The 19,769-nt window shown below is 34.2% G+C and overlaps 1 protein-coding gene across 10 annotated transcripts in view; it reads left to right on the forward strand.

Annotated features, from left to right (window-relative positions):
- The window catches only part of STRBP (spermatid perinuclear RNA binding protein), a 143,371-nt gene that overhangs the window by 98,626 nt on the left and 24,976 nt on the right, over positions 1-19,769 (forward strand). For 8 of the 10 annotated variants that reach the window (XM_074211622.1, XM_074211625.1, XM_074211621.1 and 5 more), the window contains 5 exons: positions 4,224-4,368; positions 15,588-15,682; positions 16,346-16,441; positions 18,368-18,479; positions 19,307-19,404. In XM_074211622.1, coding sequence (XP_074067723.1) covers positions 4,224-4,368; positions 15,588-15,682; positions 16,346-16,441; positions 18,368-18,479; positions 19,307-19,404 — 546 coding nt within the window. The remainder of the gene's footprint in view (positions 1-4,223; positions 4,369-15,587; positions 15,683-16,345; positions 16,442-18,367; positions 18,480-19,306; positions 19,405-19,769) is intronic. The other 2 variants (XM_074211628.1, XM_074211629.1) reach the window with 2 other exon arrangements.

The following is a 19,769-nucleotide window of genomic DNA, read 5'->3' on the forward strand; positions in this document are numbered from 1 at the left end:
TAGAAGATGTCAAAGAACCTTGATGGCTGAGCCCTTTACAAATTTATCTTATCTTAATTGCTCTCTCAATACATGCCATATTCTTTCCTGATTGACTTGCATTTTCTGTAGTTTTGGTTTCAAACTTTTTCTTTTGTCCTCAAGCACCTATATTAATTATCCTTGATCCATATCTCTCACTGGAGGACCTTGATTGACAAATTTGAGGTCATGTAATGTAATCCCTTTTTGGATTCTAACCCTCAGATCCTTTTATCATCATCCACCATTTTCTCCTCTTTTACCTTTAGAGTCTTGAAGGAAAAGGGGAACTCCTTTCCAGGCTACCACTCCACTTGTACTCTATATCTCCTCTTTTGCCATCTCTTGGGAGTTTCTTCCTTTGAGTTTTTCTTCTCTTTATTTTTCTCTCTCCTGTCTCTGGACTCCTTCCTTGCTGTCTGCAAATAGACAAGTATGTCTTCTGTTGATCCTGCTATTCCTTAAAACTATTAAGCTATTTTTTTAATTTTACTGCCAAAAATCCTAGAACAAGTTTTCTGTTAATTTGTTACCTCATTTCTCATCTTCTATTTCCTAAATCCTTCGTAGTCTTTGTAGTTCCAGTGCATCACTAGAACTTAAACTGCTCTCCATCAGTGATCTCTGCATCACTAAATCCAACAGCTATTTTGCATTTCTTATTCTTTTTTGAACTATCTTGCCTCATTTGACTCTGTTGACCCCCCTGATTTCCTCCTGACTACTGTTATTACTTAATTCTTCTTAATTTGTTAGTTCTTCTTCTATATCTTTTGTGCCATTGTCATCCATATTCCATCCCCTGCTTAGGGCTTTCTCCTGGATCCCCTCCTTTTTTGAGATAATTTGTTTTATAACTAGGCCTGTCATCTCTGCAGATTACTTCAGGATCTCTATATCTGACCCTCTTCTATCTTTCTCCAACTAGTTGTCCTTCTGGTCATATTCAGTTGGGTGTCTCATCTAAAATTCAGTATGTCCCTGTTGAACATGTTGACTTATTCTTTTCCCTAAGATGAAACTTTCTGAACTTTGCTATTTGGGATACCAGCTTTCAAGTCACATAGGCTTTCAAACTTTAGAGTTATCCTCAGCTTACTCCTCTCCTTCATTTTCCATATCCAAGCAGTTGCTATATCAAGCTATTTCTTCCTTCAAAATATCTCTCACATTTCTTCTCTATTCACTTACTTAGTCATCAGCCTATTCTCATCACCTACCCAAACTATTACAATTACCTCCTTATTGGTCTGCATTAATTGAGGAGCTGCCTTCCTCCACCCCCCCCTTTCCCTCCTCAATCTTCTTCATAAATTGATATTTCTACTTGAAGAGCTTGCCTTTCAGAGATATCTTTTATATCCCTGTCTTTGATATTCCTGATGCAGTTTGATTTTCAATACTCATGTTTTTTTTGACTAATCTCCTTGAGGTTATTGATGCTATGACTTTTTTCAGCACCTTTTTTTATATCCTTCATCATTTTGCCTCATTCTTTCTTCTTGTACTCTAAAGTAATTTTCTCAAACTCATCCCTAATATAAAGGGCAAATCTTTTTTTTCCTTTTTGAATATTATACAAGCGCAGATGTATTTACATTTTTGGTCACTTGTTCTGAGCCAAAATTAAGAGCTATGAAGTTATAGTAATAATTATGACAACTCAAATTTCTACAACACCTGAGTATTTGCTAAGTGTTTTCTTTTCACTAATTCTTTAAAATAGGTTATGTAAATATTATTTTATCGGTAATACTGTAATTTTGTTAGGTGCAATTAATTTTCCCAGTTGTATAGCCAATTGGTTTTGATGAGCCATTTGACTCCAGCTTCAGCATGTTAGTGTAGTGTAATGGAAATAGTATTAGACTTTGAACTGAGACACCTGAGTTTTAATCCTGTTTCTAATACTAACTACCTGTATGATAACTCATTTCTTGCATCCAGACCTCAGTTTATTCATCTGTTAAATGAGGGCTAAATGATCCTTCAAATTTTATTCTAGTTGTTTGTGACTGTATACCTTCATATAACTTGCTTTTCTTACCTCATGCCTCAGAATATAATGTACCTTTTCCTTACTTTGTGGGACTATCTCATAAAGGATTTTTAGTTCAGATTTTTTGACCTTTTTGTTAAATGTTTTCAGTGCTCCTTCACTAGAGCAAAGACACATAGATACAGATATTGGGCTTGGAGGGACCTTGAAGATCCTATTCTCTCCCCTCATTTGTAAATCAGGCAACTGAGATCCATGAAAGTGAATTGACTTTTTCCAGTTCCAGATAAATGACAGATTAAATGACAGAGCTAGGACTTGCACCCTAACTTTTAATCCAATACTTTTTTTTGTGGATGTGCAAGAAGTTAAATTTGGAGGTGATTGTTAAATTGTGCCAGACCTTAAATTATAATGTGATTTTATTGTTGACGTACTTCATAATCATGTTTCCCTATGAATGTCAAATACTTTGTTTTTTAATCATGAATTTCACCAGTCTCTGAGTTCCAAACAGGACACAATTACTGGCTTGTATTTATACATGGAAGACAGTCATTATAGCTCCCTATACTTATTCATGCTCATATGTTTTTCTTTACAGAGAAATAGACAAGGCGCAATTTTAATTGTTTTTATGAGGGCTTGGAAATTAGCAATTAAATATTTGAGAGGATCCATCCAGGTTGAACTGCTGATTAGAGCACTCCCATGCAGCTAATTTTCCAATAAAATATATCTCCAAAAGTTGAATGTGAAGAATTCCTTCCATAAGACTGTTGAGTCTTGGTGTAGGAACCCTAGATGAATCATCTTTAGAGTTCTAGTTTTGATGATACTATCTGTGTAACCTTTAGGGTTTTTTTTTTGTTTTAGGTTTTTTTTGTTCTTTTTTTGGTTTTTTTTTTTGCAAGGCAAATGGGGTGAAGTGGCTTGCCCAAGGCCACACAGCTAGGTAATTATTAAGTGTCTGAGGTCGGATTTGAACTCAGGTACTCCTGACTCCAGGGCTAGTGCTCTATCCACTACGCCACCTAGCTGTGTAACCTGTATAACTTTTAATAAATCTCTGCTTCTTTTGACTCATTTTGTCATCTTTAATTTGACTGAATCTAGATCATCATTATAACTTCCTCACAGCATTGATGAAAGGAGCAAATGAGACAATTTATGTGAAACATTTTGTAAAGTCCTTTGATAGATGTCAGTTGGAATATTGTGGGCTATTTTTTATAGTTAGATATTCCTGTTTAGTAAAAAATATGAATAGTAGCCTGCATTGTTTTTAGGGTTTTTTTGCAAGGCAATGGGGTTAAGGGGCTTGCCCAAGGCCACACGGCTAGGTAATTATTAAGTGTCTGAGACCGGATTTGAACCCAGGTACTCCTGACTCAGGGCCAGTGCTTTATCCACTGCACCACCTAGCCGCCCCTGCCTGTATTGTTTCTTTTGAAAACCTGTCGTATCTCTGGCGATCAGGACTCATAGCTAGGGTTTTTAACGTATGACTATCAGTGGTGTAGTGGAAAGGACTGGGATTCAAAACCCCTGGGTTCTAGTACTCCTTCTGCTGCCACTGACTCATTGGCTAAGTTATTTAACCCCCTTGGACATCACTTTATTCATCCATAAAGTGGAGAATTGGTTTATAGCTCCACGATTCCTGCCATCTCTAACATTCCACGTTCTGATGTTTATTGCAACACTGATATTTCTATTTAGTAATTCTTGGGTGCTTTGATTAGAAATTTTGACGACCAAGTGGGAAGAAAGAGGTAGGAGAAAAGGAACAAAGTAATACATATTTATATGGAGCCTACATGTACCATGTTACTGTGCTAACTCCTTTTACAAATATTTAATTTGATTCTCACAACATCCTGGCAAAGTGGATGCTAATATTATCTCCCTTTTACAGTTGAGGAAACTGAGACAAATGGGTTAAATGATTTGATTGGGGTCAAATGTGTTTGAGAGTGGATTTGACATCAAGTTGTCCTGACAAGTCCAGCACTCTGTGCACTGTATCACCAAAAAAAGAATATTTTTATTTTGTACCAAGTAATTTAGAAGGAAACAGAGAAGCTAAGTGTTCATTTGAAGGACTTTGTCACATGAATATTATCTCATTGGTGCAGTTTGAGATTCTTTCGTATATTCTAATCATTTGGACATTTTAAAAATCTTATTTGATGACTTTCAGAAACTTACAGAAGAGAGATATGAAGTGGAGCAGTGTATAAAAGAGGCATCTATTATTATCCGAAATACAAAAGAGCCCACGTTAACGCTGAAGGTGATACTTACTTCCCCTCTAATTAGGGATGAATTGGAGAAGAAAGATGGAGGTATATAAAGCTTTTTTTTCCCCTTTTAATTTTGTTTACTTAAGACTTCTGTCACAGATGTTATGTTGGCTATGTCAAATAGGTTTGAGTATATAACTGTTCTTTTTTGCCTTATGTTTGTAACATAACCAAATAATGTATTCTTGTAAATTTGGTAAAAAAAAAAATCTCAGTGTAAAAATGTGTAGGATGTTTAATGTCTGAAAAACCCTGTGTTTATTTTTAGAATCCTACCATGACTATTATAGCTTTGATAGCATTTGAAGACCCTGTCGTGCTTTATTTAAAATTGCTATATATAGTTGGTTGTCATTTAAATAAACACATCCTGACTTTGGTCTAGTACATAGTCTGACAAATTGCTATCATATGTTTTGGTGATTTCATAACTAAGACCTGTTTGTATGTTACCCTTTAAAAATTTTAACTACAATGTTCTCAGCTGTAGCTTTAGATCCCTTTGTTATCTCATCATATATATGTACAAATATAAGCATGCATAGGGAATGTTGGAATTTATTTCTAAAAATTTTTTTTACACATCTTTCCTCTTGGGAAATTTCTGACACTTGGTAGTGTTCTGAGTTTATCTGCAGAAATCATACTTTTAAAGTCTTTTACGTGTTAGATGTTGGGGGACATTCAGAAGTGACTCAGCTTAAGAGAGATTGGAAACTGTTAACCTGGAGATAATAAAGCTATGTGATAGACTGCTCCCTTCACTTCTTTTCATCTCCAGTCTCTTCTCTGCCCTTTCAAATCCTTATCCATGGAGATGATTCTTGGATTTCAAAGGTTATGTCAGTGAGTTCAAGCTGGAATATCTTTGAAATAGAGGTTCTGTCATGAATTGTGTGTCTTGTTCAAGAATCATCCTAGTTCAGCATAGAGTTAACTGAGTGTAAATATTAACAGATTGCCTACCAGTTATTGGAACTTTGTCACAAGAACCTATGAAGACTTGCTTCTGATTTGTGTAGAACTTCTGATCCGGGTTAGTGACAGGAATGAACACAAGAATCCTTTTGATTTGAAGGATTTTTTAATCTCAGTATTTGCTACCACCTTCAGTCTGTCCTAGAATCTTGTTTTGCAAAATTGCTTTGTCAGATCTCTGACCAAATGGCTAGTTTCTGTTATTACAATGTAGGTAGTTTGGATTCATCTAGACGAACATAGGGACTCCCCCTTGTTACTTTAACATTTGTAGATGTCACATGTCTTTCTGCATGCTTCTCCAACTAATCCCAATACAGTTAAAAAATACTGGTCTGTTTTTTTTTTCTTTTTCAAGTAGATGATCAAGTCAGCAGACTGATTTTACCAGTTGTATTAAGCACTTGATTTTTTTAGTTATGCATTTTGGGATATATACATATATAGCATTAAGTGAAAGTCTTTAAAATTTTGAATTCTAAAATGAGCTTTACTATAGTTAGATATTAATCATTTGTATTTTGTTAGTCATAGTTTAAAATGTTGATATTAAGATAGTTGCCAATTTATATTCATCTGTGTATATGTACATTTCTTACTATCATCTTTTGAATCACTTTAAAAACTTGTGTTAAATGACTCAATTGTTTTTTCTATTAGCTTTGAAGTTTATCATGAACACTAGCCATGTAAAAATGTATCTGCAATAACACAGTTAGTTCTGGAAAAACTTGAGCATTGTGATCTCAAGGGAGTTATTTTGCATTTTTTTGCTTTGGGATCCATTCCTTAAATTCAGAGTTATCAGGTGCCATCTGAGATTACTTGGAAGCTAGTAATTCACCTTTGCATTCACATTTCTGTGGCACTTAGATGTGTATAAAACATTTAGCAACTCTAAGGTAGGGGATTTATAGGTATTTAGCTATTTTTAAACTGGAGAAATTGAAGCATAGAGAAATTCAGGTGACTTTCTGAGTATTGCTCAGGAGCAATTAATTGAAGTTGGAACTCATTTGATGAGTGCTTTATAAATCTATCTTTTTGAAAGAAAGAGAGCTTAGAATAGCATTCCAGTGAGGGTACAGGCTATTAAGAAAAACATAGTTTGATCTACTGATTTAAAACTATTTCTCTTACCTTTGGTAATGAAAAGAATCCTTTCTATCATTTATTAAAGTTGTCCACAAGAGTGTTCTTTGGTTACATTATGTGTCCTTTGTGATTTGCTTGTTGTGGAAACTAAAGTTCTCCAGAGGTGACTCTGCTCTTTGGTAGGGCTTTTGGAAATTCCAAACCAACTTGAAGGATTTCGTAGAATGAAGTTGGGGGAAATTAGAAGGAAAATCCAAGAGTTTTCCCAAGTCTTTTTTATTTGGTTACCTTTTGTCTCAACCTTGGCATATTTTTTCCAGCTGATAATGATAAAAGGACACAGAAATCCCTTCTTTCCTTCTCAGACTAGAGAGTTTTATCACTCCGTAGAACATTTTGTAAATCTTTTTTTTTCAATTCCTGAAAGTTGGTTTTCCCTTAGTTTGATTTTCCCCTCCCTCCTCCTTCCCCCCTCTTCCCCTCCTGCTTCTTGTTTATTCTCTTAATACAGACTTGAGTAAAGTCTGCATCCAGTGAAACTGTAAATAGAGGTGACTAGATTTTCATTAGTTTTTCCACTAGTACATATTTTAGCTTGATAGAAAGACTTCCTAACACAAAGAACTGTTTAAGAGTAAGCTAGACAGCTAGCACTGAAAAATCTTTTGAATATAGAAGAATTTAGTGACTGGTTGAAAATACTAAGAATGATGGTAAGGAATGTTGCAATTAGTTGTCTTGTAATTCAATCTTGAGTTCAGTATTCTTGGCGATATTTCTCAGAGAATTCTGCGTGAAAAAGGATTTAATTTTATGCCTGTATTACTAATATTTATTGTTAAACTGTAAGCTTCCAAGAGAAGAATGAGATTGGATGGTGAGAAGATACAAAGAGATAGATTTTGACTCATTAGATTGAGGTATATTCTTTTATTGTTTGTATTTTCTGAAAAAGGAAATTAATGCTGGAGTGGGATGGGATATAACATAGACATAAATAAGTACTAGTAGAATGTAGAATTGGGCAAAGGAGAAATCACTAAGTAAGATAAAAGCATTAGGAGAAGTTTTATAGATGAGTTCTTAGCTTAGCTGGATCTTGAAGTCATTGCAAAAGTAAAATGCAAGGACGTTAAGCAGAAATATCATGGATGATCAATACTTCCAGAAGTCCTTTTTATATCTCTCTACTCGGTGCAGACAATATTGCTTGAACATAGTAAAATAAGTTGCTAAATAGCAGTTGGTGTGAAAAGACCTGGTTGTTTTTTCATGAACTGTATCCTGTTTGAGTCAACATTGTGATATAGCAGTAAAAATAAGTGATTTTCAACTGCTTTAGTAGAAGTCTGGTATGTAGAATTGGGAGGTGGGGGTAGGGATGAATTGATTGTAGTCTTTTACTTTGTGCTAGGAAACATAGATATATTCTCATTTTTTGGAGGAGACTGAAGTTTAGAGATCTGAATAAATTGCCCAAGAATGCAATTTGCATTTGTCACAACTGGTAATAACTTCTCACTCTGGCCCTTTGAATCCCTTATTGGTTTATTGATTATTTTAAAAATTTGTTAGTGGAATGTAGTATTAATAATGTTTACTTGTATATTGCCTTTGTTTCTCTGGAGTAATGTGTTTAGTTCTGGGCACCACATTTTTGGAGTTTCTGACAAATTGAAGTATATTTAGAGAATATCCATCACTTCAAAGTAGTTGAAGGAACTTGAGTTGTTTAAGCATTGGAGAAGACTTTGGAGGAACAATGATAATGTTTTTCTTTTTTCTTTTTATTTATTTATTTATGTCTTCTAGGTTTTTGCAAGGCAAATGGGGTTAAGTGGCTTGTCCAAGGCCACAGAGCTAGGTAATTATTAACTGTTTGAGACCGGATTTGAACCCAGGTATTCCTGATTCCAGGGCTGGTGCTTTATCCACTGTGCCACCTAGCTGCCCCATGATAATATTTTTCATGGACTTTTGTGTCCATGAAGAGCAACTAGATTTATTTTGCCTGTTTCTGAGAAAACAGATAAAGAACACTGATAGGCCTGTAGATTTTATCTTTATTAGGAATAGCTTTCTAAAAAAGTTTTAGTGATCTCAGAAGTTATCTAATACAACTTTTGGCTGAACAAGAATCTGAGCTTTCCAAAAATAAAATTAGAGTTAGACATTCGAGTTCTTTGTCACTTTAGGTCCTCAAAAGGTAGAAGTCCAATAACTAACTACTTCTTGGATGAAGTCTATTTCAGTTAGGATTTAAACCAATCTCTTCTAACTTTGAGTTTTTATGAGTAGATACTTGTTCTCTCTAAATTCTCCTCAAAATTCTTTCTATATTCATTTCTTTGGTATTTTCTGTGCTGATGCTATACAGGCACATACACACGAGAGAATGTGTATGTGTGTATGTGTGTGTGTGTGTGATAATGAAAATATGCACACATGCATATATATACATATATATGTTTTATATATATATATATATAACATATATATGAGTTCTTTGTACATATTAAACATTTGCTAAATTCTTTTTCATTCAATTATAGAAGATAAACCTTACCATATCCTGAGCTAGTTAATTCTATCCAAAGCATGAAACATTAAGCCCATGCTTATATGAAGAGCTTTCTGTTTGACACTGAGCATGGTAGAAGTTTAGGTGAAAGACAATCCTTTTTCTCTTGGAACCTTATAATATAGGCATACTAACTCTGAACAGTTCAGTTTATTTTAAGTTGTTAAGGAACAGAGAGAGCCTAGAATGAGTGAATGCCTTTTGGGAGCATACAGGTTATAAACCATGTGGGTAACTACTTTCTTTAAGCAGATTTGGCTTATGTTTAATTTCTTCTCATCTGTAACTTGGCATTTTCTTTAAGAGAAGCAAGTAATTAGCATGCGTGAAGGGGATTGAGAGAAACTGACCAAGATTTTCTTCTTAAATAGTTTGAGTCTAGGGATTAATCTAGCATCAAACCAATTAAACATGGTTAGGCAAAATGGACTTCTCTATAAATGCTTACCTTGTTCAATTTGGTATGCCTTTATATCCTGACATTCAGGTTGCTGAATAGTATTGCTAAACTTTCTTTACTCTTTTTCATCTTTTTTTCCTATGGTTTTTAGTATATTTTTTCCAAAATAAAACCCAGAGTGGAATTGCAGATGAATTAATTTTAATATTAACTCAACACTTATGTACTTTACTCAGAAGTACTCTGGGGTCAGGCAGTTTAAGTGTTATTCTTATTTGAAAGGAATGTAGTCCCTTTCAAAAGTAAACTGAACTTTCACAGTGGTTAAATGATTTGTTCCAAGGTCACTTAATTGGCAGTTTTCAATTCTTAGACTAACTACTTCTTTTTCTGGGCATTGAATTAAAAGGCTTTTGAACCACTCATTACTTATATTAGAATCTTTGGACTGAAGTAGTGAGGTTTATATATGCATGCTCATTCCCTTCACCAGGAAGGATGAATTCTCCTTGTCAAAGAAGCAGTTAAGATTTATTTAATGAATTGAATGCACAGCACTGAATTGGGCATTAGAAATCATGGGTTTGGTTCTACCTCAGCCACTCATTTAGCTGCTTGACTTGGGACAAGTCAGTTTTTCTCTCTGGGTTTCAGTTTTTCTTTTCTATGTATTTCGGGTCCCTTTTTTCCTTCTCTAAAAATAAAAGTTTCCAATTTAGCTGATCTCTTAAGGTCTCAGTGCTGAAATCTTAGCATTTTGTTGTGATCCATATTTCTGTTCACTGGTCACTGGAGAAGGAATCAGTAGATGATGAATTTGATAGAAAACCTCATTAATAAAAAAAATTCTGGAGCTTAGGGGAAATATTTGCCATCTTATATATTGACCCCTCATTTAACAAATGAAAACATTCCAGAGATGGAAAGTGACTTTGCCCTTGGTCACATAAATTAATAACCCATAACCATACCATAAATTAATCAGGTCAAGAGTAGAATTTGGCTTTTCTCATTTTTGTTCCATCATGTTGCTTCCCCATTAATAATTCTTGAAATTGTTTTCATTCTTTTAGCAGTCTATTTTTTTCTGTTTAGCAAATTGAAATATCAGTTTGTTCAGTAATGCAGAATTGTAGTCTTCAAACATGTTTTTCATAATCATATTAAATAAGTTTTCTTCAAGAACACATACAGGGTTTAAAGACTGTTTACTTCATAAACCAAGTAGTCAACAACAAGGCTCCTGAAATTTTACCATAATGTTACATTGTGCAAACTAAGGTAGGAGTTCACCAGTCTACTAGTGAGACATTGTAGAAAGTATGTTGACTTTAGAGTCACTACCTGAATTCAAATCACAGATCTACTTTTTTAGGCTTGGTTTATTTGTGAAATGAGAGTCGAACTAACTGTTCTCCACAGTTTCTTCCAATTTTGACTTCTTCTGTCAGTTTGTGGCAGTGTTTTTACAGACTATACCCTCTTAGTTTAATAGCATCTTAAAGATGACAGACCTTAGAGAACATGGAGTTCGGTTTCTTCATTTTATAGATGAGAAAACTGAGGGCTGGGAATGGTGAAGTGACTTGCCAAATTCACATTAGGTGACAGAGTCAGAATTCTAATCTTAAATTTAGTGTTAAACCCTTAGATATGTTGGTCCTCTAGAGAACTTACAATACTGTCTATGAAGAAAATACAGAAGCAATTTTTTTCCTATGAAATGAGGTACTTAGATCAGTTCAGTGTTTCTCAACTCAAATGAATCCTCTGAATTAGTAAAATATTGAAATTTTCCTCTTTGGATGGTTTTTCCTCTCTCCTCTAACCTCAGTGTGATTGCCTTTTAAAGGGTGATGCCCCCATGTGGTGGGAAGTGGGACATTAGAAGTTAGAGAAGGAAAACAGTTTTAAAAAGAAATTTATTAAAGTACGGTTTTAAAAAATAAGCCCCGGGGTAGCTAGGTGGTGCAGTGGATAGAGCACCCACCCTGGATTCAGGAGTACCTGAGTTCAAATCTGGCCTCAGGCACTTAATAATTACCTAGCTGTGTGGCATTGGGCAAGCCCCTTAACTCCATTGCCTTCAAAAACAAAAAAGCAAAAAAATAAGCCCCTATTAGATAGCCATGGTATAATTTAAGTCAAATCCAATAAAACATTTATTAAAGAAGTACAGTGTAGATTGACATTGTGAATATAAAGAAACAATTAACTAGTAAGTGAAGCAAATACCAGGCACCAGCTAAGGTGCTGGGGAGGCTGTGCAAAATAGTTGAAAAGAGTACTTACTGACTTTGAACTTAAAAGACAGATTTAAATCCTGGGTTACCAGCTGTGTGACTTTGGGCAAGTCACATTTCCTTTCTGGACTTTATTTCCTCATCTATAAACTATTTATCCATATAATACTTATCTCCTTAGGCTGTTGTGCGAATCAAATGAATGAATAGGTTTACATAAAACACTTTGTAAACTCTGAAATGTTAGGTAAATGTTAGCTGATATTGTTAGAAGTTTTGTGGATTGGTAAAAAAAATTTTCCACAGTTGGGAAACACTGGACCAGATGATCATTTTAAGGTCTGTTTCAACCCCAAAATTCTGTAAGTATAAGGTAGTTATCTAATGCAGAAGATATAAAGTGTTTTGGAAGCTACTAGCAAGGGAAAATTAGAAGAGAGAAAATCGGTAAACATCCTGGAATTTGACTGTATAATGTTTGATTAAAAAGAAATTTTAAACAAACATTTACATATTATCCCCTTCTTATTTAATTAAAAAATGAAACCAACTACAAAACCACAACCTCTGAAAATACACTGGAAAATCTTGAGTAGTTCACTTCCTGACTGGCAGAGCATGAAGAAACATGGCCATTCTGATTATGGTGTAAAAAGGAATATTGTCTTCTCTTCACTGCCTGTTCCTTCCTTTCTTTCTCTTTATTCTTTTCTGTCTTTTTTTCTTTTCATTTTTTTGTAGAATCTTAACACCAAATGTTGACTGTCTGCAACAAAATCATGTAAACATTTTCTAAGATGTTGAATGCATGTTCTATGGGGATTGAATGTGATATCAATGTGAAAGATTTTCTACCTTTTGGGGGGAGGGCATCCTGGTGCCAGCAAAAATAAAATGTTAAAATTGGGTGCTGACTGTCCAGGGCAGTATAGTAACTTCTGTTTGCTTCTTAACATCATTCAACTATGAAGTAGGAGATCCAAGAATCACATCTGAGTCATATTTGAGTCCCGACTCCTCCATTTCTTAGTTAACTTGTCTGGGAACTAAACACACTACCTTTATAGGCCTCAGATGGCTCTTAAAAAATAGAATGAATAATTCTTATACCATCTACCTTTACAGGAATATTGGGAAGAGGCTATTTTCTCACTACAGAATACATGTAAAATTTTAAGATGCAGTTGTTATTATTATCCTTTTGTTACTGAGTGAAAGTTGAGGAATAATTGCCTTCCAGCCCCTCATTTGATTATAAACCCTAATTTCCCACAACAACAAAAAACAGCAACCCAAAATTTCACAAACACTTTGGTAAAATAATGGATGCAAACTTGTTTAAAGTACTGCTTTTTAATGTAAGTTTATGATTATCATTATTATTAGTTGTAAATTGTTTAGCTGGAATTAGAGGTAAGGAATGGAATGAAATGATTTCTGAGATCCCCTCTATTGCTGGCATTCTAGACCTCTAAAATAGTGATTTAATTTTGAATAAACCTTTAGAATATTCAGGTTCAGTCCCCTTTGATAGTTTAGACTACTTTGCAGTCAGTCAACTTTTGCCGTTTTTAACTTTTCAAAAAATTCTAATTACTCATTTATTGTAATTGTTTTATCTGCTATATGGGCTTTTTTTGCAGATGCTTGCATGTATTGCCCATGGTTATACTTTTAGGTACTGATGGAAAACGGTCAGTACAAGTGTTCCCTAATAATTGGAGGCATTATGTGATATCAATCTTGAATCTCAATAAAGTTTTCAGACCATGGAATTTCCTACTCTAGGACACCCACTAATGATATCAAACTTTGTTTTTTGCATTTTCTGTTTTTATGGAAAAGGGGGTTGGAAGTCAGCCCTGTCTAGTGCTGTGGGTTATACTGCAATGGATGATGGGAACACATGCAAATATCTGCTTCGGGGCTCACACAGGTCAGAAAATAAGCATGTAGCACTTCATCCTTTGGTGAACACAATTAGCTTAGCGTACCACAGAATGACAAAGAGTTTTGTTCTCTGTAGAATTTTACAATGTAGCTTTTAGTTTGTTTTTTTTAATCTGCCAAATACATATTGAATTTGCAGTTATAGCTTCCCTAGAACATGTTAGGGAGTGGACATATCAGTGTTAAAATAACAGGTGCTCGCACCACCCTTTAAAAGGACAGGAGTTGGAAACTTTTTGGAGGAGATGGTGGTATGTGGGTCATTTTGACAGTCTAATGAAGCCCATGGACCTCTTCTCAGGATAATAGTTTTATATGTGTAAAGTAAAATTAATAGGATCATAATTTTGAAATATAATTACCAGAATGTTAAAAAACAAAATTAGATTCATGGACCTTCAGTTAAAAATTCCTACTAAGATCCTTCAACGTCTCCATCTACCTTCTCCTTTTCATTCTTATTCCTCCCTTCTCGTTTTTGCTCCCTTCCCCCCTTTTTCTTCTCTACCTCCTTCCTTTTCTTTCATTCCCCCCCCCCTTCCTCTTTACTTATATCTTAGTGGGAAAAGTCTGAACACATTGATTGGTGAGCTGCACAAAAAAATATAACACCCAAAAGATGACAGTAAATAGTGATTATTCAGATTTAGATCATATAATGAGTTGGGAATTGACCTTATGGAATTTATTTCCAAAGTATTCATTTAAAAAAAAATCTCAGTAATTTTTGGCCTTTATGTGGGAAATTTATTAACTTAATATTTCCTTGCTATGTACAAGACCATTCCATTCTAGTCTCTGGGGGAGATAAATAGGTAAATATGACTTTAATCTTGCCCATAAGGGGCTTACACTTAAATTTATTAACTAGCTTCATTTTCTGTTTCGGCTGTATAATTTTTTCTTTTCTCCCCTTACCAGATTAAAGCTGTTAGAGACAGTGTGTCATTGAGAAAATACCACTGGACCTATTGCTGAAAGATTCTAATTTGAGTCTTGTTAGACAATTATTTCTTTAGTTGCATGATCCTGGTCAAGTTACTTAACATTTTTCTTCCTTATTGTAAAAGTATATTGCATAATATTGTAAAATAGAAATGATGATACATGCACCATTCATCTCATAAAATTATTGCTAGAGAAATGCTAAAATTATCTTTTTAACTTGTAGATATTGTTGATAATTTACATACTGGACATTCCAATTCTAATATGGAGTTTACCTTCAAATTTTAGGTATGACAAATGGAAATTAAAAATTAGATGCACATGGGGCACTAGCCCTGGAATCAGGAGTATCTGAATTCAAATCTAGCCTTAGATACTTAATAATTATCTAGCTGTATGACCTTGCGCATGTCACTTAACCCCATTGCCTTGCAACCCCTGTTCCCCCCCCCAAAAAAATTAGATGCACAGAAAACTTGAAACCTTCAAAGCTATCATGATTTAAAATAACTTTTGCTTGCAAAAGGAGTTGAGGTACATATTCCCTAGGTGATTTAAGAGATTAATATTGTTTGATTAATAAGTAATTTCACATAGCTGTGGAGAATTTTAGCCAATCTTTCTTAAAGTAAACTTAGATTAAATGTGAACCAATCAGGGACCAAATCCCTTTCTGGAAAGAAAAATGATTATTGCTCAGTAGTTTCTACCTAAAAATGTTTGAGTAAAAAGGAAAAAGTGCTACATCCCTATTTTATGTCCTGCAACAATGTGTTATTGTTAATACATTTTTAATAAGATCCCAGACTGTATGTAGCAATGGTCATTGATCTGTTTACTGAGTGAATGCCTGCCTTTCTGTTATCTTATACATGTGCACATTACTACTTTTAATGGCTGTTGAATGAAATAACTGTGCACTTCTTAAAACACCATTAAACCTTCTGGGAGTCTTATTAGCTCACTGAGATGCTGCTGCGATCTTTTGTTTTGTTTTTCTTTTTGGTAATGTGACAGAAACCCCTTGGTCAAATTGTATCTATCTCTTTTTATCCCATTTTACCAGTAGAAAATGTTTCGATGAAAGACCCTCCGGACTTATTGGACAGGCAGAAATGCCTGAACGCCTTGGCGTCTCTCCGACATGCCAAATGGTTTCAGGTTGGCTATTTGTTCTTACCTCATTGTTATTGTAGCCTTATGAGGGTTAGATTGTCAATACTGACTGGAATAGCTTAACTTGACAATATGGTTTGGCAGAAATACACACCAGTCTTGAAAGTCAGAAGAATTTGGTTCCAAAGTCCTTGGGCAAGTCACTTATTTTCTTGAGTCTTAATTTTTCCTTCTGTAAACTGAGAGTGAGAGGTGTATGTCTTCTAAGGCCCCTTTACAGCTTGTCCTTTTTTTTTTTTAAGAGTCTTTGATTCCATATTTCTGTGTTCTATGGTTCCTTTCCATTTGAACACAAGTGGAATGTCATATGAATCAGTACTTATTTGATGTTTAGTTCTTTGAAATTCAGGTGATGAAAAAAAATGGAAAAAAGTCTGGGGGGAAAAGTTACAGATGGATAGATAATTAATGGGTATTTGATTATCATGAGGCTACAAAAGCAATTATAACATTAAGCTTCCCTCTTTTACTTTTGAGCCTGCCTTTTCTAAACACAAATCTTGCTTTTTTTTGTTTGTTTGTTTGCATGAATCTGATTTATTAACTGCCTAATTAGTAATCATTTATAAAGGACCTATCCAAGGCCATTGTGCATAAAATGAAGAATGGATTTCAGTAGGTGTATTGGAACCCTTTTGTTTGTTTTAGGCAAGGGCAAATGGACTAAAATCATGTGTAATTGTCCTCCGCATTCTGCGTGATTTGTGCAACAGAGTACCCACATGGGCTCCATTAAAAGGATGGGTAAGTACGTAAAAAAATGGCTAATGGGTAAACTGACAAATACCTAGGCTGCCGTTTTGGGGAAGCCTTCAGAAATTCCATATTCCTGCTGAATTTTAATACTCCTGATTTTGTCTCATTAGGAAATGGTTGAGAAAAACATTATCAGATATTCCCTTTTCAAATATGAGCCCATTTGAAGTCTTGTGATCTGCATCTGGCACTTCTCATCTTGATCATATGCATGTTATGGCTTTATCTCCTAGTATTAGTGCTGTGCACATCCTTGGTTCATTTCTCACCATTCACTTAGAAATGATTTATTAAGTGCCTGACATGTTGTTTTGTGCTAGACAGCAAGAGAGAGAGATAATTAAAAACAAGTTTCCAACTCTGTTAATTAACATAGGTGTAACTTTGTTTAAATAATTTCCCCTCTTTGAACCTCAATTTCTTCATCTGTAAAATTAGTGTGTTGGACTTGGTGATCTTTAGGTTCCTTTCCAGATCTAATCTTCCAGTAATGGAATTTGTAATCTTAACAAGGGTACAACCAATACATGATTATAGTCTGTTGATCTAAGTTTAGGGTTTACCTTTAAAATTAAATCCTTTTGAAAGGATGAGTTTTTATATAATCATAATGTACAAAAAAAAATTAGACTTCACTGCCATATTAAATAACACTGAAAGTTGTTTATTTTTTAAATATAAGAACATGTGTTTTTAGTTATTGTCACCATTTTTCTTTGAGATGAGTTTCACTTAAATTTTTATCCCTAAATTGGGGAATATCCAGTTTACATACTGATTAACTCAGTACTTCAATGCAAATAAGATCCATCCTATCATTATCTTTGAAAGACTATTTTGCTGTCATCTTTTGTTGAGTATGTTGGGCAAATATTTCCAAAAACCATTAAAATAAAAAAACACAGCTTCCTCCATTATACTAGAATCCCCTTATATAAAAACCTTTAAGCCTTTGGCCTTAAATTTTTTTTTTTTGGTTGTAGTTGAGAATGGTTGAATCTGATACATAAAAAGAATTTTTTTTGTTAAATTTTGAAACTATAATAGTTACCCTTGAATTTATAGTAATGAATATATGTATACGTACATATATATATTCAGATATAGAGAATTTATATTCTAGTGCGTATTGTTTTTGCAAACGTTATTTGATGTGGGAATTCCCATGGTGGACTTCATCTTTAAAATCCATTGGAATAGCAACATCATTGTTATAATAAGTGAAAATTGAAAAGAGAACCCACAGATTAATCAAGAAAATGTTATCTTTTATGACCTGATTAAGCTGCCCATAATCATCATGAGTATCTAATAATATTAAGAATGGGTACATGTTAATGCCCTTTTATAACTATTTTAAGTGCTTGATCTAGACCACAATGGACAATTTCCTCTTCTGATGTTTGTGATGCTCTTTGCTGTTTGAATTGCATAGCTATGTGACCTTTGGCAAGTCATTTCACCTTTCTCTTCTTCAGTTCCTTGTGTGTAAAAATGAGGGGATTGAACTGTATAGTCTCTGAGGTCCTATCTAGCATAATATTCTGCCTTATATGATTGTACACTCTGATTTTCTATCATATTCAACTTCAGCATTCTGGATTCTAGCATTCTATGACTAAGGCACTTTATAGTTTTAACAATCTTTGTTTTAACATTCTTTTTTAAATATGTCCTTGCCTTCTGTTCTGTGAGTTTGTGAATGTTAGAACATAGCACATAGAATGTTAGAACTAGAAGTGACCTAGTGACCTTATAGAGCTAGTCTAACCCCCTTCTTTTATAAATGAGGAAACTTGAGAACCAGGGAGAAGTGACTTGTCCAATACTCATAGTGATTTATTAGCTCACGTTTTAACTGGATTCCTTTTAACACTTGATGCATGTACTAATTTGTAATTTAATATCTTTTAGCCACTAGAGCTTATATGTGAAAAGTCTATAGGTACCTGTAATAGACCTTTGGGCGCTGGGGAAGCTTTGAGACGAGTAATGGAGTGTTTGGCATCTGGAATACTTCTTCCTGGTAAGGGTTTCAAACTCTGGGAGCAAAAATAAGTAAAATCTCATCTGTCTAGTTTTAAAATGTCTGCCAAATGTGCTCTGCATGGTACAGTAGTATGGGGGAGGTATTCCTATTGGAATTCTTAACTAGATATATGGAGGGAATTTGAAGTGCTGCATTGAAAAAGCTCATCTTTTAGTCATTATAATCTGAGTTTTCTGTTTACTAACACAAAGTTACTAATAATGCAAGATGTCAGTTGGTATTGCTTTACTTATATTCTGTGATTAGAAAATAATCTTTTTTTTGTTTCATGGAAGTTCTTTAAAAAGAACTCATGAAATATGTAACTATGACTGTGTTTGGGCACATAAACTATGCTCTTATTTTTTGTATTATTGTTCCTTTAAGGATTTGGGGTTAGTATGAGAAGTGTAAATCATATTCTCTTTATATGTATTACTTCTTTGTAGATGTTTAGAGTGTGGGGGGGAGACATGAGACATGTTAAATATTTTTTTTCAAGGAGAATTGAAGTGATTGATCTTAATTTTTATTTGCCTTAAACTTTTTCTGTGATCTTAGGCAACTCATTTTCCCTATGGGTCTTATTTTCCTTCCCAGTAACATGAGGGGATTTCACTAGGTTTCTGTCTGCTTTCAGAATATGATGTAATTTTGAGCCTTTTTTTTTTAATTAAAAGCAAATATTAAAGCTCATGGTACTAACAGGCAAAGAAGTTAAATGTGGGAACAGGCAATCTTGCCCCTAACTTTTGATTTGACTCTAATTCCCCAAAACTTTAACCTCTTTATAAACTGTACCTTGGTTTTTTTTTTTCTTTTAGGGGGACCTGGTCTCCATGATCCTTGTGAGAGGGATCCAACTGATGCATTGAGTTACATGACAATTCAGCAAAAAGAAGACATTACACACAGTGCTCAGGTAAAGCACATTAATCTTCAGGACCTGTATCTAGCTGACATTTTGTGACTAAAACAGAAAATTCCTTTGTAAATGTTCTTTTGGAAAGATTTGAGTGGATTGAAAGATCTAAATTTCTGTTCCACATATAAGTTCATACAACAAGAGTGTATTCGATAAAACATTTGGAGGTTTCAGTGGATCACAAGATCAGTAAAAATAAAACAATGTGACATGGCAACCAAAAGCAGTAATCAGCTATATAATAAATGATGTCCAGAGTACTTGTTGTTCAGGGTTAAGTAGTTGTAATGTTAGTACTTAACCTCTACATTAATCATATAGCATTTGGAGTATTCTTTCTAGTTCTGGAAACCAAACTATAG

The sequence above is a fragment of the Macrotis lagotis genome, chromosome 1 (genome assembly GCF_037893015.1).
Source record: "Macrotis lagotis isolate mMagLag1 chromosome 1, bilby.v1.9.chrom.fasta, whole genome shotgun sequence".
NCBI lineage: Eukaryota > Metazoa > Chordata > Mammalia > Peramelemorphia > Peramelidae > Macrotis > Macrotis lagotis.